Here is a 23181-nt window from a genome sequence, read left to right as displayed (position 1 = left end):
ACGGGATCTTTGCTGGTACAAACTAAAACAATGGCTAAGAACGGTAAGCATCAAGATTTTTGCCAAAACCATGGACTGGAGGGTTTTATACTGTCTCCCAATATTTGACAATTGTGTGGAATACAATAACCTCAGAATTATTCAGCTGCATAGAAGAATGTAAGTTTCATGTTTTGAGGTTCTCACTAGAAATGAGTCCTACCTATGTATACACCAAAAACTGCACTAGAAAAATAGTATGAAATTTCATAATGCTGGTYCCAGTAAGAGTCAACCTTTAGCTTTGGCTGACAAGTAATACAAATTGCATACCACATTTGGTTTTCAAATGCATCCACTCTCTTAGTTTTGCAATGTCACTAACTTCTAACCGTAACGTTCTACAAAATGCTGACAGGGACAGAAAGCAATGTGCTTCACAAAAATGAAGTCAGCACAATTATGCTGAATCTGAGAGACATGGAGGGAAAGTGGATTCCTGAAGTTGCTTAAGTAGGCACTAGCAAAAACAGGAAAGAAACTTCAGGGGAGTTTTGAGTGGGGAGGCTTTTTTTTTTTTCCCCCTAGTAACTGGACAACAAAGATAATATTGTAAGTAGCCGGAATTACTTTGACTCAACTTTTAGACTTAAATGTGCATCAGCTAAAACAGCTAATACTGTGATATAGGTCCAAATGGCCTGCAGCATCTCACCACCTGACACCATGCAGTGAGGAAGGGGGATGTGGAGGYGAAGTGGGGAGTGCGCTGACCAACCTGACTGAATTGCAAGTTGCACGTGGCATTTTGTAAAACAATTTGCCCTCATTYAGGGCATTTAAATTGTCCAATTTTCTTCAGAGCAGCACTTCGCAACCAGACAGCKTTTTCAGAAACAAGAGTGATTATTCTTGCAAAACTGGAGGCAGAAGACAACAAGCACCGACAGCCAGGATGTCTTCCCGACAYTTTCCTTTCAAGCACCTGAATTTTTCTGCTGCTACGTGTCTACCAATTTAGCTGTTCAAAACAACAGCCTTCCATGGTGGCGTTCAACCTCAAGCCAATCTGACTTTACAAGTTTCAGCAAAACTTGGGTAAGCTGTTTTGAAGAACAAGGTAGACTGTGAGTGGCTTTTGGTTTTGTTTTGAAACTCTACAGAAGCACMTTATCCTGGGGCGAGAGAACAGCTTTTGCTGTCCTTGTGAAAATATGCCCAGGATTTGGCAAGTTACAAAGCTTAATATATTATATCACTGTTTGGACACGCTCAGTAAAAGGCTGGAAAACTTCATCCACCTTGAATCCATTCATGACAGTAGGCAGCTACTGGCACTGGTTACTCAGCCAACTCAGGGACGAGGCAGTGTCTTTCACACCCTGTAATCTCTCTCTTTCTTCTCTCTGCTAGGCTTCTGTGAAAAACAGTCAGCAAAACCAAATCGTGTCATTAAAAGCAATGACCTGGTGAAATAAATATGATCAAAAAGCCCTCTGGACACTCACTAAGATGCAAGCTTTATTTTGTTTGAAACCGTACACGCTTTCCTTGCTACGGGCTGATGTTSAAACATGTCCCTAAGAAAGGCGATAAGCGCCACGTTATCCACACCTCTCTCCGCTCCGCAGAAAGATACACGGGCAGGAGAAGCAGAAGGAATGTCTCCCTGTTACTGCATGGAAGGATAAAACTAAAACCTTGAGCCATTGGTACAGGGAGTACTGGAGAAAACCTTCTGGAGGAGAGGGGGAGAGGAAATATAAAAGGTATGCTTTGGTTACAGCGAAACCAACAGAGGAATTTTATGGTGTACAGACTTTTTTTTTCTTTCTTTTAAAGCCACACGTTTTCCTTTAAGCTTGTTCCATTGTACTTGCCAAAGGAAAGAAGAGAAACCTCACGGAGCGCCTCGGGAGGTTTCTCCTCAGGAAATCCTCACGCCTCCTTTCCCGGGGCTGCTGGTGTTGCTCAGAGCTGTCTGTCAGGTGACCTTTACAAGCACATTACCATGTTTGACAGCAACCCAGAGCCGCAAAACTTTCCAGAGAAGTTATCCCGCTCCGCGAGGCTTCTCCTCCTCCCTATTGGCCACGCGCAGCCGCCTCGCCAGGGCTCTGCTAATTATATCAGCGCTCGGGCAGAAACTCACCAAAATAGATGGTGGCCGGAGGCCCTGGCCGTGGGGAGCCGGCCACGCTCCCTACCCGGCCAGGTAGGGAGGCGCAGGGCTTGGGAGGTGCTGTCGTGCCACCACCCACAGCGAGTGGCATCACTGGGGCTACAAACATGGCTAATTAGGGTGCCGGTCCCGGGCTGTGCAGGGACAGAGCCTGGCCGGGAGGTTAATGCTGTGAAGGACCCCCAGTGCCACGGCCTATTGTTAGTGTGACAAAGGGTCCTATTATTACTCCCTGGAGAAGGGCAGTCCTCGGCCTAATTAAGAGACAAGGATGCGTGATCTAGGATTTTACATGATGGAGAGGTCCCCTCCCAAGCGGGGAGCCCCTCTCTGGCACAATCGCTGGATTAGGCATTGTTTATTCTGCCCTCAGTAAACAATGGGGGTTCCTGCCTCACCAGGAGAGAGCGGCGCTCAGGAGCATGGCCATGCGGGATGCCTTTTCATCCYGCTCTGAGGAGCTAACCCCGTGACTTAGAAGTTGCTCATTTGATGGTATCTGGGAGGGCAAAGGCCCAGCCCTGGAAATTAGCCGGTCACAGGCTGATGCTGGGGCCACCAGGCACTACCTCGTCTGCTTGTGCTGAGCGGGGCGGCCGGGACAGGCAGCCGCTCCGCTCCGAGCCGCGTTTGCACAACAGTGCCACAACGGCAGGATTAAAGGAGCACAGGGAAGCTCCTGCATCCCTCAGCAGCCACTTGGCTGCTGGCTGGGGGTGTAGCCCTAGAGGGAGGGCAGCAGCGCCCTCAAGGCAATACACACCTGTGCACTGCAGAGTCAGTTTTATCCTAACCTGGGGCAGCTCTAGGGAGGCAGGTGCTTGTGCTGCCCCATAACAGGGCTGAAGGAGCATCAGTAAAAATGAGCTGTGCTGGGGCACCCAAAGCGGTAGCTGCAAAACAACTGCCAGGGCATCCGGCTCTGGGATTCACAACATCTGATCCCTGCCACACGAGTCCTGATCAAGGGACTCTACTTTTACAGATTTTGTTTTCTTTGTTTTTAAACTTACGTAAGTTCTTCCTTCTCATTTTGCTACAACAAGGAAACATCAGGATTTGATGAAAGCCTTCTAACATTTTCCAGTTTGCTTTCCCACCACAAAACACACCCGTGCATACATGCCTCTTGCTCTGATATTCTAGCAATATTTTCTCTTTCCATCACTTTTTTTTCACTCAAAAAAACACCTACAAGCGTCACCAAGAGGAGCCACTTCAATTACATTAAAGTCACATTAACTTAGAGCTGAAAATTGTGTGCCACACTGGGCCTATTTTGTTGAATCCTACAAACAAATCAAGAATTACAGCCTCCAGCTGCCAAAGTTTTCTACTTATGGCCTCCTTTTGTGTTGAAACAGTCACCTTAACAACAGCACAAACTACCCTGCTTACCAGAGGATTTTCTTCTAGGCTAGGCCAAGCAGGCAGTGTCATTTGACTTGTCTAGAGTAGGACAAAAGGTGTGTTTTAAACCAGATAGGCAGGGCAAGTTGAATATGAACATGCTAGCTGTCTAGGGAGAGCCTTGTTCTCTTGTCAAGCTCCCTTTTTTGCCCTATCTCCACTGACATGTCTTAAATTGCTAAAGCAAACATTTGATAAAATCCCCCTCACCATCGTCTAGACAAGCCCATAAAGACATCCCAAAATCCCAGCACCGCCCTTAACTCATGCCCACAGAGCCTGACAATCGTGGCCTCGATTTTGAGACACTTTTCAGTCTTTGTTGCTCAACACAACTATGGGTAGCAAAATCCATTTCAGGAGAAGGTTATCCAAAAGCAAGTCTCCTAAGAAAGAGTTGTGCAAGGGGAACAGTGTGCTTCTGCAGGCAATCTCTTTTTGCCTTGCAGCAGCAGAGTACAATGCTGCCAAGCAAGAAGGGGATCTGTTCTGGTATCTTTATCCATCATGTAAAACAAGAGAATCCAGCTGATTCCATCTTCACAAAAGCTCAAAAAAACAAGACTAACATCAGGCTAAGTAGAATATGGCAACTCCCGTCTCTGAAGTGTATTGTATGGAAAAAGAATGCTTAGCCTCCCTTTCCTAGGCTATAGAGATCTACCAAATAACTTTTCCAGTTTTGCACTATAATGAAAATAAGGAAAATATAACAAATTTGCTTCAGAAACAGCAAATCCCATCTAATTAACTTCTATTTCTTAGACTAAGTTTAGGAAAGAGCTCTCCAAGTCCTCCCTCCAATAATTTGACAGTTACAACTTTTCTTCCCCAAAGAATGGTTTTGCATATAATTTCTAAGGCTCTCTAATACAAAAGTTTAACTCCAGCTCCTCTCCATCTCATTCTACTATGAAAATATATGCAGGAACAGTATGTTGACACTTCAGGATGCTGAATTCCAAACCCCTCTCCTAAAATGAGCTTGTATAACACAGACAAGAAGCTTGTGTATATGAATAAACTAATTGTCTTAAATTGCAATTCTTCTACATGTTTAAACTAGAGTTGAGGTATCTTGTTTGTATCTTCATGTATCTGGCTCTACCTTTTCCTATGGTGAAAAACAGGAAGTAAAAAAGCATCAGGAGTCCCAGGAGCAATTACTTGAACCAAAACAGAAAACCTAAGTACCTTCCCAAACAATTAATAACTAATTTTTCCTTGTTAAGAGAAACTGGTTTAAGCCAAAATCCAAAACATTCCTTAACCTCAACAGGCAGAAAAACATAACAGATTTTACTGCAAAGGTGGAACCAGAAGCTCATCCATCTTCACTCACTCTCATGACAAATATTTGTATCCAGCTGCGTTCTTTTTCCCATTCAAAAAATCACATACATGTACCTAAATAATTTTAATCAAGATTCTCTTCATGTTTTAAGCATCCTGACATTTCAAGATGTTCAAAAAAAAAACCAAAAAAACATACATATATATACAGTCTTGTGTAACAACTAGAATGTGCTTGGGGGATGAAAAGGGGTCACTCTCATTTCCTCCAAAGACATTCCAAGTTACTGGCTGGCAAGATTTCCTATACTTACAAAAGTACTAAAATTAAGTCTAAAAGCACGCAGGTGACACAAGATGAGGCAGAAGCATCTTGAAAACAGTCTGAATTAGCAAGAGGGTCATATAGCAGGTCTGGGAGATGTCTCCTCCCTCCTCAGCAGGCTCCCTCAGGCCATCTGCTGACCAGAAAYGCTCTCAGGCCTGTTTCTTACCTCAATGAGTTATCTGGATGTGTCGTCTCCATGTGGGACTCCAGTCCATACTTGCAAAAAAAATCTTTGAAACACAATGGACAATGATAAACTTCCTCCTCAGCCTTCCTATCCCCCTCACCGGACTGAGAGTCCTCAACAACCTTCAGAGAGAGAAGAAAAAAAAAACAGAAAAACTCACTAAAGTGAATTTTAAGCAACAAAAGCAAATGTGCAATCCACTCAGAGTCCTCTTAAAAACAAAGCAGCCTATACACTTTRCTGCAGGCTACCAGAAATGACTTCATTTCATCAAGGAGAGGTTGAGGAACAGAGACTACATGTGCGGAAAACATGCATGGCAGAGGAGGATGCTCCAAAGAGATAAAAGTGTTTAGCTAAGTCATGCATACAGTTTTAACAAGAAATTGTGATATGAACAACTTATAAACCTGCATGCTTATATGTCACTAAATTAGCATCCCTCCCCCTTCAGAAACCCAGGCAGGCTGTCAGCCTAAATTATTTATGCCACTGAGTTACTGCCAACTACTAACTCGAGCAGTCCATGGAAAAGCAGTGAACTTCTGCACATTTTCCGTAGCCGTCTTCTGATTACAGGAAGAAAACCATGCACAGAAACAAGGGATACTGGACTAGGTTCAGTTGCTACTATTTTGCGATTTAAAGATTGTAGGCAGAAAGGTTAAGTTCAGCAGTTGCCATACATTTTGTATAAATGACAGAAATGTAACAGAATATTTCATAAACAAAACCCTATGGAAACTTCTATCTTTCAAATACATATTTTTTGGTTATTTCTCCATCTCTTGTAATTCAGCGTTATGGTACTAAGAAAATAAAATACACTATAATTTTTTTTTGCCAGATCAAAAAACCAAAACTTCCAAACTTAAGTCATTTCTGCTTTTGAATCAAAGACTGTTTTTGACAGTTTAAATCACTATCTTGCAAGACTGCTTTCAGCTAAATGTAAAAAAAAAAAAAAAACACTCAGGGAAAATTGCAGTGCTGAAGGAATAGTTCTTCCTCTTCTCATCCAATATTAACTATACAACACAAATTATAAGAGAAAAAATATAAAAAGCTGAAATTCTTTTGAGGTCTGGAATTAGAAATTTGATCTCAACCTTAGAACACACTATTAGTTACACAGGAAGGGTATCTTGAAATATACAGGTTTGTAACAAGACCACTTTCTTTTTTTCATGCCATCTGCACAGATACAAGAGCGAGCTCAAAGTTTAGGAGGCAGGCAGGAAAGTCTTCTGTTTCGTGCTCTGTACAGAACCTTTTTTGCAGGTGTCCTTTCCTCTCTGTCTGTCTCAGCATCTTGACTAAGTTTCCGTTTAGACGACAATCGCCGCCGCTTCAGCGGAGACGGGGGAGTCGCGCTGGCCGTGCTGTTTGGGTCCTTCTCATGAATCTTCATGTGCCTGAGCAGGACAGAGAAGACGACAGTCTTTCAACACACACATCAGGGCTCGGAAGTTCATGTACATTTTAACCCCAATACCTGCTGCCTCTGGCCCTATGTGCACTGCGTGCATCCCCCATCACAACACAGCCCAGCGTGGCAGTCTAATAGAGAAGAAATGTCCCTCAAAGCTTAGCATCCACTCCTCTCAATGCAAAGTCGTGTCTAGTCTTTAGTTTGCTCTCCTCTTCTTATTTCAGACTGCACCCCATATAGATCAGTATATATCGATCTGTTACAGCAGCACTTCCTAAAGTGCTGTTCCTAAGTGCTGTTACAGCAGCACTTCCTAAATACATGTAGTCTTCTCTTTCTTATCCTTAATTCAGCATATTGGTGCACCCCAAAGTCCAATCACAACTAAAAGTTGTTAGCTTGAGGTCAAGATGTATTTGTGAATGCTGCTAAGCTGCTAAACTCCATACTGTCAAAACACGTTTACAATCCCCCAACACCAACAAAACAACTATTTCTATCATAAAGAAACTGAAAAGGGGCAAAAAAGTTCTGTAGAGCACAAGTCTTCAAAAGGTCTGAAGTTCTATAAACATAGTTGTGTTACTGAACAGCAGCAGACAGTGATACAAATCTAACATGCCTCTGGTTCTTGGATGTCAAATGAGGGACAGAACAGCCCAAAAAGCAACGCCCTGAATTTTTCCATACTTGATCCACAGGCCTCTCAGTCTTCTGTATCTGCAGTCAGAGGAAGACACTCTCCTCCAGTTCCGCTCAGTTAGATGAAAGGTGTCCTCCCTCTGCTGCTCCTTCCGAGCACTCAAAGCTCAGGTGGCACCTTTTCATTTTGGTTTTCCCTCTCTCCAAACAGCACTTTTTCCAGATCTTTCAAGTGCAATRGAAATTTTTACTAATAATAGTTAAAAATCAGTGCGCAGGGGACAGTTTGTCCAGAGGAGCAATTTCAAAGCAGGACAAGAGAAACAATGTTGATGGCATTTAGTCGCACTCCTCCAGAAGTCACACCACCAACTCAGCCGAGGACTGTGTCACTTAACTCGACTGCCTGCTATCATGTTCAAACACGAGAGAATGTTGTAATCTAGGCGAGTCCTCATAACTGCCTCAGTGTTATGACATAAAATCAATTTCAGTTTTGGATGCCAAGGACATGATGCTTCAAGATAAGACACTGGACCAAACTGACCCGTGGTCAGACTCCCCTAAAGCCAATGGGGGACACACAGTTTTATGTGCCTGTCACACGAGGGCAGGGGTTCAAGGAGGGGAGAACATCTCTGTGCACCTCACAGCACAGGCGGAAATGCTCCTGCATTTGTGTTGACCTCCTTCCCATCAAACACCTGGCTGGGATCAAAAGGAAGCTTTAACCTCAGAGGAACTGGCTCTCTCGGTTATAAAGGGCACAGGGAGAAGACAGAGGGCTGATACGGTCTCAGAGTTGTGTGCACTCTCCTTCCTTAGCCCTGGGGTAGCCCTACAACACAACACACCAATAGCAACTGATAAAAAACCTCAGCAAATTCTACAGGTATTGTAGTGCATCACCTTCTAGGCTCTTTTTCATTTTCTTATTATTTTACGGGCACTGCTCTGACTTCTCATGCCAGATAAACCAATTCCAGAGCCTGCTATGTTAAGTGCAGTTGCCTACATTCATGCTAGAATAATAAAAAAGAAACCAGCCTATTTGTTCAAAGGACTTCCATGAACAATGGCTGAAGATGAACTTGAAAGGAAACTGGGAACAACAGCAAGCCAAAAATGTAGTATCCAGTTTCTTAAGCAAAGCAAAACCTGAAAGGTGTTCTTATGAGTTGTGTTTTTGGTAAAAACTGCTTTCCAAGTTGTGATGAGCTCTTGAAAGTGAGATACAGTATTATGCATGTGCCTGTCTGTCCTCCCTACCCCAGACACAGGCAGACACACAGGACCTGCCTGCTTAACTTCTGGCAGCCCAGCTGATGCATAGCTTACATTGCTCGGCCAGTTACTCCTCAGACAGCCAGAGAGCAAAGGCAGTCACACAAAGTCATATTCACCCAGAAGACAAACAAAAATCAAAAACACCTTCCCCACAGTATTTTTTTTTCTGTGTTCTTTTAAAGTTGCCTTTCTGTCATTAATGAGCATACGAAATTCCCGCTCAGTAACTCCCATGCAAAAGAGCTTCCTTAGGGCTAGGTCCTCCTGCTGTTCTCCCATCTGTTTAAATGTGTGTGTTTCAGTGAAGCTGCTCCTCCTCRAAAAAGGCTGTGATGGCACATCCACAGTGCACGAACAGGAGGAACTGCTGAGATCTCCAGGCTTGCAGCAGCCCAGCCTGGCACCTCCACGGGGCACGACCCAGCGCGTGCAAACACCCCGGCTCCTGCACGCCCCCAAAGCAGCGACATTTGCACTGCAGCACATGCTAGCGAAGCAGGGCTTGCTAATTTGGGCGCAACACGACAGCGCTGGGTCACGCTGCATCTGGTGGCAGCCCCAGCTCTCCCTGCTGCGCTGCCGCGCGCGCTCCTGCCGTGGCCCGCAGGAGCCGCCGCAGGAGCCGGGCCCACTGCGAGGAATGTGGGAACCCCTTCAGGTCTCAGCTCTGCACGTTTGAAAGGAAGCGGCCTGAGCTATTGAGCTATAAACAGGAAGACACCCCATCTGCACCTTTGACTTTTACTGTGTAGGTCAAATATCACAGACACAGTGATAGCTCCCTCCTGCAACCAGCAAGGGAGGGCGCAGGGGGAACAAAGCGAAAAAACAACCCTGCAACCAAAGCAGCAAGTTCCAGAGCTCTCAAGGAGGGTCACAGCCTGTCCACGTTACAGCCACCACAGGGAGCAGGTTTATTCCTTTGGCAGGTTAAGCGGGTTTCCCTACATCAAGTCAAGGGTGGAGAGGAAAGAGATTACTCGAGCTGCAACCCAAGATAAGCAGGAAGATAAAGGAAAACAGAACAAAGGATAGGCACAATCTTCATCTCTCTTTTTAACTTTGCAAGGGGGATGTCATTCCGCCTGAGAAAGCGTTTATCACCCAGCTTGGCTTGAACTGCAGCAGATGCCAAGTTGCATCCATACCCACAACTTTTTCTTTTAAAGTTAAACACTTCCTTCACCAGAACCCCTTTTATTTAAAAAGTTTCCTAACTATAATTAAAGCGGGGAGGGGGGAGCAACACAACAGTATTTGTGTTGCCTTATCCTGCTTTAAAAGGTTTTGCTTTGATTAGATCTTAAAGTAACACTGAAAACCTTCATCCTCACTATTTAGCCTGCCAAGATATAAGGAGAACAGGAACAAAGCTGTGCTTAAAAGTTGCTTTCCCATTGTGACTATTTGRCCTGACAGCACTGGCAAATGATTAATATGAAAGTCAGGATCATAAATTGGTCTGGCTTGCAGTATCCACAGCAATAAAGGAAACTGATATAAGACTCTTCAGTTCTGAAATGTAAAGGCAAACCCTTGACATTTTAAATGTGGAAGTGAAAAATAAAATAAAATAAAATAAAATAAAATAAAATAAAATAAAATAAAATAAAATAAAATAAAATAAAATAAAATAAAATAAAATAATAAAATAAAATAGAAAAGGAGATGCACAGGAAAAATGATGTTCACAGCCACAGATCCAAGTTACAATAACATGTGCCAAGCAGCTCTTCAGCAACAACTACTTCAGCTCAGAAGAGAGCCAGAGCCATGGCTGATGAAACGTTGCTTTCTTCTAAATTAAGTCAATGAATTATGGCTCTGTGCCATCCTACAGAGCAGCACAAAGCAGTGAAGGAGCGAGGGAATGCATAAAGTCCTTCCGAAATCTGCACCTCATATGGGCGCTATTAGAAATGTCCCAGCATGCATGCAGGTACGCACAGACTTGGACAGTACTCAAGGTGGAACACTAAAATGCAATTAATATTAGCAGGATGAAATGAAGGAGGTAAAAAACGAAGCTGAATGCCAGGGATGACTCCTTAGCCCTGTAGTGCTAGCTGGTCTTGATTAATCTCTCAAAGAAAGTGCTGCAGCTCTGTTTAGGATGAGACCAGACACYGGAAATTTGCAAGGAATATTCCTGAAATGGAAAGAGGAAATGAAGTCTTTTCCAAACAAGGTCTGTTCCACCTCTAAACTGAACTCTCATGTTTAAGAACTGCTATGCAAAAAATGCAGATAACTTGCTACGTACTAGGCTTTTTGCAGCACAGCTGTATGTGARAAAGTTCTCCTCCTGTTCTCTCTCCACCCCCTCACAAAAAGAATTTCACAGGTGAGCCAAGAGTATCCAACTGTGCTACGACCACATGCGAGGAAGCCCTCCAACAAAACCCCATTTTTTCAACTGCTTTACTGATTTATTCCATCCTCTTTATGAGAATTGTCTTCCTCTTCTGCCACAACTCTTCCCTCAAATGGTCACATGAACATGGCGACTAAGATGACACTGTACAAGAATTCCCCTGGCTTTATTTATTTATTTTTAAATAACTAGACAGAAAAAGCCTTTAGCCCTCACTATGACTTCATACGGGCGAACACTCTACAGAACAGTTACAAGTGAAGAACACTTCCCTACTTTTCACTGACTTTCGTAAAAATAAATAAATACAGAACACAAGTGCCTTACTTCTTTCCCCTCTGCCTTGGATGGTGGTGCCTAAAGGAGGTGACTCATGGCATGGATGGGGAGAGAACAAAAAAACAACAACAAAAAAAACAGAACATGTGTCCCACTGCACTGCTATGTAGCTTTTACTGGTCACATCTCAGTCTGAACAGGATCTCCAGAAAGGCTGCGGCCTTTTCTTACAGCAGAGAGGATTTGCATGTTGATCATATAAGCTTTCTGGAGGTCTCAAAGCAGGGCAGMCTGCAGCACCATTGCCAAAGCCAGAACGTGGGAAGATTTTGACTGGCTGGCTCAAGGCTAGACCTAGGAGTCAAATGCATCCTGAGAGAAGCAACTGCAAAACACAGCTGCTCCCAGCTCCTGGGTCCCACCGAATAACGAACAAAACCAGGAGGCCCTGCTTTGCATGCAGATCAGCCCATCAGCACTGCTTCGTCTCTCAGAGAACCAGCATCCCACAGCTTGCATGGGAATTGCTCATCGCTGGCTCCAGGAGGAAAAGCAAAGCACCCTAGCAGCCTGGGCTGCCACAGCTGCTGACCTGCTTCTCATGCCCAAGACAGAGGGGGGCTGCCTGGCTTAGCAGTCTGGGCACAAGAAGCATGAGGAACAGGAGGGATGTGTGCACCGCTTCCAAGCACAGTCCAGGCTTCAATTCCCTCCTTTCTAACTGCTGGCTTTCTGTCAAGGGAGGTTTATGCCAGGTAGGTCTGATTAGGAGGAGTAGCATGTCCAGAGGGGGAGCAGCAGGCAATTTCACTGAGGCCCGCTTGGGAAAGTCCCAGGATCTAAATCAAGATTAATTCTTCAGCACAAGGATTCAGTGCGTGTATAAACACCCTCCTCCTCCCTCACATCTCCACTGCTGTGAAAACACAGTGGGAAGGCCAATGAATCTGGGCATTATCAGTTCAGAGAGATCACTTGACAGGATCAGGTTCTGGTTCTGGCTTCGTAACCCACATATTATTCGGAGTTTCTTCACTTTACCACTAGATGTACCCTATACTCTACCTACTGTACTTTGCACACAGCTGTTCCTCATCACCCTCAGGATTTCTGAACAGTCTGCTACCAAATTCTAGAAGGTGACACTCATACGTCTTATGTCTATCCRAAGAAAGGAGAAAGCCACACATCCATTTACAGACTAAGAATAAACAAATAATAAAAAAGAACCTTCCATGCTTTACTTTATGATATACYTCTTTTTTTTTCTTTTTTCAATAAATAGCTACTCAAGTTCACCAGGTTAGTCTCAGAAGGACTGAGATGTTCAGATGCCCTAAGGACAATATAGCTGGCACAAATGCTTTACCTATTCTGCTGTTATCTTCCTTTGGATCTTTCACTTAATGCTGTGATTTTCTAATAAAAGTAAGTATTATCTCTCAAGAATCAATATATTTTCTCTAATCAGCAGTAAAGAGCATACTTGTCACTCAGAACATGAGCAAACACCTCTGTACTTAAATAAAAAAGGTCTGCTTTGTCTAAGCCTCAACTTTGTACCACGATAATAGACCTAATGAGTGCAAGATGCATGCAAGAAAGATTGAAATTTGATCCACTATATTCTTTCAGTTTTCTTGTAATGAAAAAGAGTTTAGAGTTAAGAGAAAATAGCCTTCAAAATTAGAGTCTGCTTGTTGAGGTCACATCATCTTTAACACTCATTCTGCTTAGCAAGTCTTCAGCCTAAATGATGGAGAAATGCAGGAAAAAACAGGACTTCTCTTCATCACTTCTGTTGCTAGACATGCTTGGAGGGCAATTTCTGAAAGCACAGAAAGTGAAGCAGCAACATTTTTAAGTGCAGTCACTTAATATACTGATCACTTAAAATGCCAACCTTCTTCCTAGAGTCTTGTGAATATGGCTGGAACTTAAGTCCAAAGTACAGTAACATTATGCCTCAGGGTTAAAGAGTTAGTTAGTTGTTTGTTTGTTAAAACATGTAAAGAATCTGTATCGACAATGTATTTCCAGTGCTAATTACCAACAGCAGCCACTTAAGAGGGCAATTTGCCCAGTCCTTGCTAGCTGCAATCACAGAAACCAGAAAGATGCAAGTAATTCTGCAAATCAGACACTATCTGTATTTGGAAGAGCTTCTGTTTGTCTTTTCTTATTGACTCGTCTGCTACTTGCAGCTTCAAAACAAAACAAAAAAAAAAAACCCTTAGACTGACAGGCATGTACACTTCGCAGCAAGTCAACAAAAACTGCAATGCCATTGAATTGCAATGTCAATATTTTGGGATATGCCCTCTTAAAACCGTGGAGAAATCTCAAAACAGATTTCAAGTACCACCAAACACGCAGTGATTAATGCTAGCATGGGATAAACAGAGAGAAGCTGCACAGCAAGGCATCACAACGGCTAAGCTAATAAGAAAGCCACTGCAATTAATACAGTGAAGCGATCCCATCAGAAGGGCAGGGTGGGGCAAGCATGTCCCAGGAAGGATCAGATTGGAAAGAGCTGACTCATTTTGGCTGCACGTCTGCACGCAGGCAGGCACGGCAGGAGAGCCTCCAGCCGCCGCTGCGAGCCCGTGTCCCCAGGGCTGCCCAGGGAACCGGCCCCTTGTGCCGTGGGGGCATCGCAGCCGCCGACACGAGGCCCTGCAGGCTGCTGCCTCCCGCAGCACCCTGCCAACGTRCCTGAAGTGTCCCTGCAAGTGTCCCTGCAATGCCCATCTCCCAGCGCAACGAGGCTCAAAGCCAAAATAACCTTACGGCCAGGTGGCAGGCGGCATCACGAGGATGACATAAACATYGTCATTTAGATCTACCTGAGGGCGCTGGGGCTGCGAAAGCCATCTGACTATGTTCACATCACAGCTCAGAAAGTGTCTTTCCTGTGCTACCCTGAGCAGCCTGCAAATTTAAGCAGTCTCATGCAGCTGCCAATACATGATACCTACGGATATATGATATGCACACATGCACACAAACCATTTTGTATTTTTATCCTAGAACAAAATTCTGCTTTGCTGTGGGGATAAAGGCAAGCTTTTAGCAGGAGTGAGAAGAAAGAGGGTGGCATACAAATTCAAAAGGGGGAGGGAAGGGATAGAATACCATGAATAATTACGCTGTATTCACAGATATTTAAGCAACTACTTGCTACGCAGAATCAGCAAGTTCAGACAAGCTTAGATTGATACAACTGCATTCCCATCTCAGCTCATAGATACCCCTGTTCTCTACCAGAGGTTTCAAAGCACCTCAAAGGAAAAGGAGAGAAATATTTGCCTGATGATGCTGTGGCAGGGAAGTGACTCAAAATATGCCTCTAAAGCAAAGCTTCCCAAAGGACAGGAAAAGAAAGCATTCATTTGCAGTTCTCATCACATCTTGCATAAGAGATGGCAAAAGAGGACAGAAAGGCAATGTGAACTTCCCAGTATCACTTCACCAAAATGCCTGCATGCAGTTTGTAGCAAATTCAGCGGGGACCCCAATTAACAGCGCCAAATACTGCTCGGAGACCTCCACGCCATAAGAGGTTGTTTAATAAGGGACAGCTTAGAAAGAAGATCTTTCAGAGCCTCTTATGACTCTTTGTAAGCTTGGAATAAAAAGTTTACGGACAAAAAGAAAATTAAGCAGGGATAGTATTTTAAAAACAATGTATCAAAAATGAGGACATTCTGAGTTGCTGTTTTGTTTCATCTTTTTGGCAACCCATGGTTTTCAGACACCTCCTTCAGTTATCACAGTATGGAAGTTTAACCAGTGCCTTTGTAGTTGATTTCTTTGGAGACTTCATTTTAAAAGAAAAGGAAGTGTTATTAGACAGTGAGAACAGTCAAAGCAGCTTTACATGTTAGCATCAGGAGGGAAAAGAAAAGAAACAGAGAGAAGGGATGGCGTAAGCGGGGGGAAAAAAGGGGTTTTATCCTGGAGAGTAAACACGGTTGAAGCCATCCCAGGTATGTCCTGTCTCTCCCCAAAACCTCAGCCCTTAACAACCACGCCAACATAACCCTCAGCTGCTTCCCAGAAACGGGGCAGAGCCCTAGCCCAGTTGYGGCCCTGTCGCGCTCGGCTGTTGAGCAACACGGGCAGCGCAGGGCCTGCTGCGTCACACACCGCTCCCGGAGGAAAAAACAGACRGCGGCAGCGGCGCCCGGGATGCAGCGCACGTGGAGCGCCGACAAGGAAGCTGCGCCAGATAAGAGCGGCACATCTCGGCTAGAACAGCCTCTCGCGCTGTCCTGATAGGGGCCGAGGGACCGGAGGGGCGAGGAAGCCGGGGTTATCGCGGCGCGCACGGCTCCAGCGCGCTCTGCCCAGCGCCGAGGCCTGCATCGCAGCAGGAGAAGCTTCACGTGTTTAGACCATTTCCTCTCCTGTTCCTGAACATGTGGCCCTGCTTCCTCACCAACTGTGATCTCACAGCATCCCCTGCAYGCGCGGGCAGCAAAGCCGCTGTTCAGTGAAGCGCAGCCGGGGGAAGCAGAGCCCCAGCAGGACTCGCATGGCTTTACAGGAATCAACAGAAATCGCTGTGGAATTCAGGGAGTTTGGGAACTTCCGCCCGAGAGCACARCGAATTTCAGTGCAGTCCATCCCAAAGAGCTCACTCTCATCTCTCTCAGTCTGAAGCCAAGGCAGATGGCACTTTTAGATGAGCTCAATGCTAAAAACAAACCACAYAGAAGTGGTTTGCCTCCTCTGCTTTAGGACAGGTTTCCACCTGAAGGACCGGAGAGCTGACTGTAAGGACTTGCTAAAAACTCTGAAAGTGTTTTAAAAAAACTTGAGATAGAAGAGCAATTTGGACAAGTCAGAAACCAGCAGATGCCCTCAAGTAAGACCAAGTATTTGTATACTTTGTGCTATTTATTTACCAACTGGATAAGAGCACGGCCAGTTTACAGCACCCATCCTTGCTGAAGCTCTTGCAAGGTAAGCATCACAGACACAAAAATGTGACTGAAAGGCCCTGGCTAAGCCCAAATGCCTAGATACCCAAGATATCTTACATCCACTCCCTTCTTTCTTTTTTCTTTTTTTTTTTTTTTTTAAGTCAGAAAAAGTTTCCAAAGAAATCCTGAAAATCTACTGTCAATGAATAGTCTGCTTTAAAAAGAGGGGAGAAAAGCAAAAGAAAAACAAACGATGACCCTGAGCAGGGGTATGTTCTGCAGCTTGCTGGTTCCAGCACGCTGAAGGGGAACAGGTTGAGCAGGTTAGGTACCGCAGTGGAGGGGAGAGAAAAGGTGAAGGYAGAAGACATACATTAAAGGTGGAATGACAGCAACCACAAGCACAGTTTGAGAGAGGCTTTTTCCTCATTCTCTTTTGGGACTTGGCTTTTGAGTCTCATCAGACAACAAGGAAGAACAGACTGAGCACACACTTACTGCAGAAGCGATGCAAGGGCTTCTGTTCTATGTGAACAAAGGACTATATGGGGATCACCTTAACACACAAACTTTCTCAGCAATCAGCATTTTCCGCACAGAATCACCCAGCTGAGGCACGAGTAGGAATATCAACTGAAATACCGGCAACGTGGCACATTCCATGTTAACCTCCAGAGCTAGTATCTCGGAAAATCATGCAGTGTCATGGCTATGGCAAACGGCGAGGAGCACCTCAGCTCCCCGCAAAGATCACCTGAGTTTTCTAGTGCTTGCTGAGCTAAGACCTGTGTTTATTTTGCAGCTCTTCAAGTTGGGAAGGGGAGGTGCATCCCTGGGAACACTAACCCCTTAAAGAAGGTGATGTTCCTGTAAGGCTACTTAGGCGGAAACATCAAGGTCTCACACAGCCATATGCGCTGCGACTAGAGTCTAATCTGTCAAGTGGCTTGTGCTCATTTGAACTGTGACATGGGCAACAAAGCAGCACTAAGCTACACTGAATGCACTCTGTTACACGGAGATTTATGTTATTGCCCGTGAGGAGGGTGGTGTTGCTCCACTATGGCAGCCCATCTTCCCCTTGGCACAATTCACACCAGAAACCTAAACTTCCTGACAACAGGGCATCCTTTTTTTTCCTTTTTTTTTTTTTAATTTGGAAATGTCAAAGCTCTAAAATCCACAGCATGTGCAAGAGGTTTGGGCTTTTTTTTTTTTTTTTTTTTTTTTTTTTTTTTTAAAGAGCTTACACCAAATTGAGGCCTCAAAAGTGCACCGAACCCTTTTCTTTCTTAAGCCAGGTACGGAGGAGCTGTGGAGAGGCAAGCGCGGTGCTGCTCACTGCGCTCGCTTCAGTTCTCCAGAACAATAGAGCTAATTAAGGTCAGCATATAAATCTCGGCTCGGCACTTCCTTGCTTCTCTTGATGCTAATCAGACCTCAGTGCTAGTGTTTTTGTGTTAACTTCCTTTGCTGTTCTGCGACGATAACTGAGGGGGGATACTGTCCAAGGCTACCAGCAGTGCACAGTGCCTCTGGTATCGTGGCATCTCCCTGCGGCTCTTACGGCTCACAGGGAGGGGCACTCAGACACAGGAGCTCCTTTAGAGTCTCTTATAGCTCACTGTATTCATGGAGGATTTCTTAGGGGTCCCATGACCATAACTGTGTCCTGAGATTATAAAAAAAAAATAAAAAAKAAAAAAATAATAAAAAAGAAGGGATTGGTACAAAATCCTTATGAAGGGTGAACAATTTACTCAGCAACACTGAGACAGCCAAAAGTGTCTGTCTGAGAACAGTAAAAATATTTTCTTCTATATTTAAAAGACCCAGAAAACAGACTAACTGCTGTTGTAGAAAAAATGCCAACCTTTTCTCTTATGGAGGTCATAGCAGGATACCAACCAGTTACTTTCCATATACCTGCCGCTAGGAGGGAGACTCTCTCTCTCTCTCCATCCATTTCCACAACTTTATAAAATGCAAGATTCAAAATGTTAGAAAGAGCTTTTAATTGCAAAGAAACCCAAAACAGGCACCACATCTCAGTTGTCTCCTACATCTATAGTTAACTTCTCCTAGAAACAGGAATTAGTCCTCTGTGTTAATTATCCCTGCTCAAGAATTAGGGCACTTGCATTTGCTGAAGCTTATCTTTTACTAGCAAGCTAAAAGTGGTTAAATCACCCCTACCTATAAGGAACACATTTGAAAGTCTATGATATGTTCTGTTTCTTTGTATTTAAGAGCACTGCCCAAATGCATTTAAATAAAACCTCCTCAGGAGATGACCAGAGAGACATTTCTATTCTGCAAGAAAATAAAACACAACCTTTTTAATCATGCAAACTATCAATCATTTTCATTCTTTGAGGAATTGTTTTTAGCTTCAAGATCTTATACTTCCAGTTCTCCAAACTGCTCGAAGTTTAGTGCCATATTTCCACTTGGGCATTCCTGCAAACCTTCATAAACCAAACCACGTTGCAATAAAACAGTTTCTCTTCTGAAGGAGAGGGAAAAAAAAAAAAAAAGAAAAAAGAAAAAAAAAGAAAAAGTTCATCATTGCATTTGGCTGTGCTTTGCCTTCAAAAATTCCCATCTCGAGTGAATGCCAGGGTACACGTTCTGCACTGCAGAGATCCCATTGGTACCTAGAGGCTGGGCACTGTTACTGCACTGCACCCTACAAAGCCCAGACAACTAACTGGAAGTGGGCCAAAGCCATAAATAACACAATAAATTCACGAGTGGAATGCAGGGAAAKGATGGCTTTAGCAGGATCTTGAGGTCAGTCTGCATGGTAGGTATTTGCAAAGTARCAGACAGCTTAGATGCATTCCTGACCATGAAATGCAGATACACGTTAAAGAGAGTGGGGAAATAATCAAAGTATGTGTATATCAATCCCTAGTCCCTTTTAAGGATCCAATATGCATTCTCTAACCAATATGTTACCATCTTCATTAAGTGTACACTCCTTATTTGCTAGTGAAGATGGCCTGCTCCGAATTTTAGTAGGTTACACTTCCACAGCATTTTCTAGGCTWAAAAAAAAAAAAAAAAAAAAAAAAAAAAAAAACCTTCAGCAACATGTACACACACAAGCATCTAAAAAGTCCTAATTTGAGTAGCAGAACAGCACCATATCCTGATAAGAAAAACAGCTGTTATTCTCTCCACAGCATATTAAAAAAAATGTTGGGGAAAATTATCTAACACTGAAAATAAGATTGAGAATGAAAGTGCCTTCTTAATTAAAAGAAGAAATACCTTCTTTGATAGGACTCTTTGTAAGCATGCTTCAAAGCATAGCTTCTGCAATCCAGATCTTCCAATTTGAGTTTCAAAGAGTTCTGCATGTGGTTGTTACATGTGGTGTTTTGCATGTGCCAAAAGAAAAAAAAGGAAAAAAAAAAAAAAACCCACACACCAAACTTTGGGATTTATTCCTGAGATAAACCCATACTGAAGAATTTTGCTAAGTATGGGGGAAGAAATTAGGAGGCAAAAAAAAAGATATAAACCTGTGAGGTTTTGGTTTCAGGTGAAACATTTCAGCTATTTTGCATTGTGACACTTACAGACTGCCCAGAGAACACCAGGCCACGGACACTGGAACTTACTTCACTGAACTGGTGAAGCTATGGTTGAAATACATATATTACCTTCTTATTCATTTCAAACTTATCACAGAGCATTTAATAGGCATCCACTGGAAACTGGCAGGAACATTTCTCACTTCCCTTCTGGCATTTATGCTACTAAATTTTGAAGTTGCATGGAGAACACATCTTGGACAGTGCGAAAAAAAAGAGATTCTAAAGTCACAGGTATAGAGTACTCTTTGTCACAGAAATAGGAAGCACCCAGTKTCAAGGTCTCCTATTTCACCTGAAGTCTGACGTATGTTCTACCAGAGTGCAAATCAATCTTTTCTCTGCCTTAAGATCCCTTGCTAAAAGTATATCAACCACCACCAACAAAACTCACAGCAGCACATTAACATCTCTGCCTGCAATCTGCAGAAACGCAGGGGCAGAAGAGATACAGAAAGAAGCTTGSAACTTTCTGTCTGGTGGAAGAGCTCAGATCCAAAAGAGTCTCTTGGAATCGGTACAATTCATAGCTCAACTCACCAAAAAGCTACCRAAAATGACAGTACAGAGAGATAAAGTCTTTTGTAATCTCAGTTCACTGATTTGAGACATTTCTTTGGAAATCCCCAGTTCCTTGTATGCTACAGAAAACCCATTAACCCTCTCTTTCCATACGGCTTGTTCCTTCTGGAGAACTGAGAACATTCAACTTCAATTTACTGTAACCATGAGAAAGCTATGGGGACCATGTCCCTAGAATAAAAGTGTGAGGAATAGCATGTCCTAAATAGTAGATATTCTTATGTACTGCCCACCTCAGTGCTACTCAAGAACATTGAACTTAATTACTACGATCTACGTTGTTCCTCCAAATTCCGAAAAACTCACAAGAAAACAAGCCCTCCAAACCCCCAAATCAGTTCCCAATACTGGAAGATTTGTTCCATGCTCAAACAAATAAACGAAAAAAAAAAAGACCCAAACATAAACAAAAAAAAACCCCACCCATCATTCTCTCCATTCCCCATCTCCTGAGTAATTCATGTGTCTGATACAGACCCCAGACACTGATGGATCTCTCAACTACTGTGTGAGACTGCAAAAGCCCTCCTCAAGCACTCAAGAAGGAGAACTCGGCACTGACACTGAGTTCAGCAGCTGATGACTCAGAAGAGTGTGAAAAACAGCTTTCCTTCTGGATGGCCAGCTCCTATGAGAGGTTTCTGAGATATGGCTACCCATTGAAAATCCCATCCCATGCCCATTCAACTTGACTTATTGACAAGGAGATAAGGCGCACAGCAAAGAGAAATGTGAGACTCATTATACTCATGCGAATCATTTGCAAATTAAGTGTTGCATGTACTGAGAGAGGCAGCATCAATTTAACAGCTAAAGAGTACACGCAACAGTCCAGCACAGCTAGACTAACTCTGAGAAGAAACAGGCAGAAAATAGTGCTCCCTCTCTACAAAATGATTGCCAAAATATTTTTGTAATTATGTAAAAGAGCAACAAATACAAAAAAAAAAAACCCAAGAGTTTTATTTCCTCTCCAATTGAAAAAAAAAAAAAAAACGGGGAAGGAGAAAAAATACTTTCTATGGTGATTATAGGCATTTAGTGTAAGAAAACTGATATATTCTAACCTGAGCAAGTCTCTCCTTCCTTTTTCCTCTAACAAATATCTACACTAGGCTAACACATGATGGGAAAACACATCAGAAATTTCATCTTCTACTTGAACTGTAGTAAGCATTCCCATAGCACAATATTTCCCTTGACACAACAGCTACATTGGATATTTTCCCCTAATGGTCTAATGATAAAAGTCCAGGTTTAAACAAAAAACAAAAAACAAAAAAACAAAAAACAAAAAACAAAAAACAAAAAAAAAAATGAGGTGGAGGAGAAGAAAGAGAAGAGGATGTATGCAGCATATACATATTCTCTCTTCATCCAGATGCAGCTCTGCACTGAATATCTTTATCATAAAGAAAACTAAAAATAGAGAAATAGAGAAAATAGCGAGTTGCAGGACATTCACAAGATATGTTTATTCTTTAGCAGATCATTCATAATGTTATGTTTAAACTCACAACTTCTCTAACCACCCACCCTGTGTAATGCTCTAGGGAGATCACTATCCTGACTACTGGAAGGACATGAGAATTCTTGTTCTCTTCTAGTTTTGGCATGTACTTGTCACTACTTAGGCATTTTAGTACAAAAGTAGCAATAAAGGAAATGTGAGCAAGATCAGAGAAAGATGGGCTTGTATTACCACATCCCTGGCTACCTGGTGCTGAAGAACAGGCATGATACCACCACAAGGAAGACTGGTGGGAGCTGCACACAAGGCAGGACCTGGCAAGCAGGTCCTTGCTCTTGGATCTGGGGCAGCTTTGAACCTGAAGTGAAAGGCATTCATCCACAGCACTGGCAGACCATGGGGCACAATGCTACAGCTGAGTTTGAGGTGTCTACTTGAGAATTTATTTCAGACCGTCTTTGACTAGAAATACCTGTTTCCAAAGGAGGTACCCAGTGGGCAAAATGAACATCTTCCTTCCATGTGTGTCACAGTTCCAGAAAAGGAATTTCCTTTCACTTTGCATTTATTCTCATCTGCCTATTTGCACATTCATTCTTTCTACTTCAGCAGCAAGATTCGTTTTTCAAGATTCATTTTTTTATTTTATTGTAGTAATAGGAAAAAATTATTCACTGCAAAAAATTGGCAGCATAGTCTTGTCATTCTACACTCCTTTAGTAAAACTATCTTATTTCAGTAGGCTCAGGATTGTGTCTGCCACAGGTCTGAAGTCACTTTTTTTTCAGCGCAGTTGAGCTCAGTGACAGATTTTTGCAACACTCCACTAAGGTGTTGCWGTGTGTATCCACACAAGGAGGACTTCCAAAGAGCAAATACAAACAAACACCTGTCAGATGGAAAGAACCTTAATAGGGATCTCCCTTGCATGAACAAACGTCTTTTTTGATGAGGTCAGTAAGTACAGCAGTCCATTGTGATAACTTTAAGAATGATATCACAGAAAAAAAGAAAGAAAAAAAATCAGTCTTGTCATCAGAAGGTTCTCAACTAGATTTACTTCTTTTGGACAGGTCATTCACTCTGGCAATTCRGACAGACCTGCTGCCACCGCACTGTAAGAGCTGCTATATAGGGAAACTCCATGAAGCAAAGCAACTTCATCAACATCTGAGAGGCCTGGAATCAAGTCTCACAAGCAG

At 43.2% G+C, this 23181-nt stretch overlaps 1 protein-coding gene across 1 annotated transcript in view; it reads right to left on the bottom strand.

Annotated features, from left to right (window-relative positions):
* RREB1 (ras responsive element binding protein 1) overlaps positions 1-23181 on the bottom strand; it is a 63557-nt gene that overhangs the window by 31059 nt on the left and 9317 nt on the right. The window contains exons 5-6 of the mRNA XM_026044789.1: positions 6650-6794; positions 5359-5501 (exon numbers count right to left, since the gene is read on the bottom strand). Of these exons, the coding sequence (XP_025900574.1) occupies positions 5359-5501; positions 6650-6794 (288 nt within the window). The remainder of the gene's footprint in view (positions 1-5358; positions 5502-6649; positions 6795-23181) is intronic.

Source organism: Nothoprocta perdicaria, unplaced genomic scaffold, assembly GCF_003342845.1.
Source record: "Nothoprocta perdicaria isolate Ctin4 unplaced genomic scaffold, notPer1 scaffold_382, whole genome shotgun sequence".
NCBI classification, from domain to species: domain Eukaryota; kingdom Metazoa; phylum Chordata; class Aves; order Tinamiformes; family Tinamidae; genus Nothoprocta; species Nothoprocta perdicaria.
This window is presented reverse-complemented; position numbering and strand designations above follow the sequence as displayed.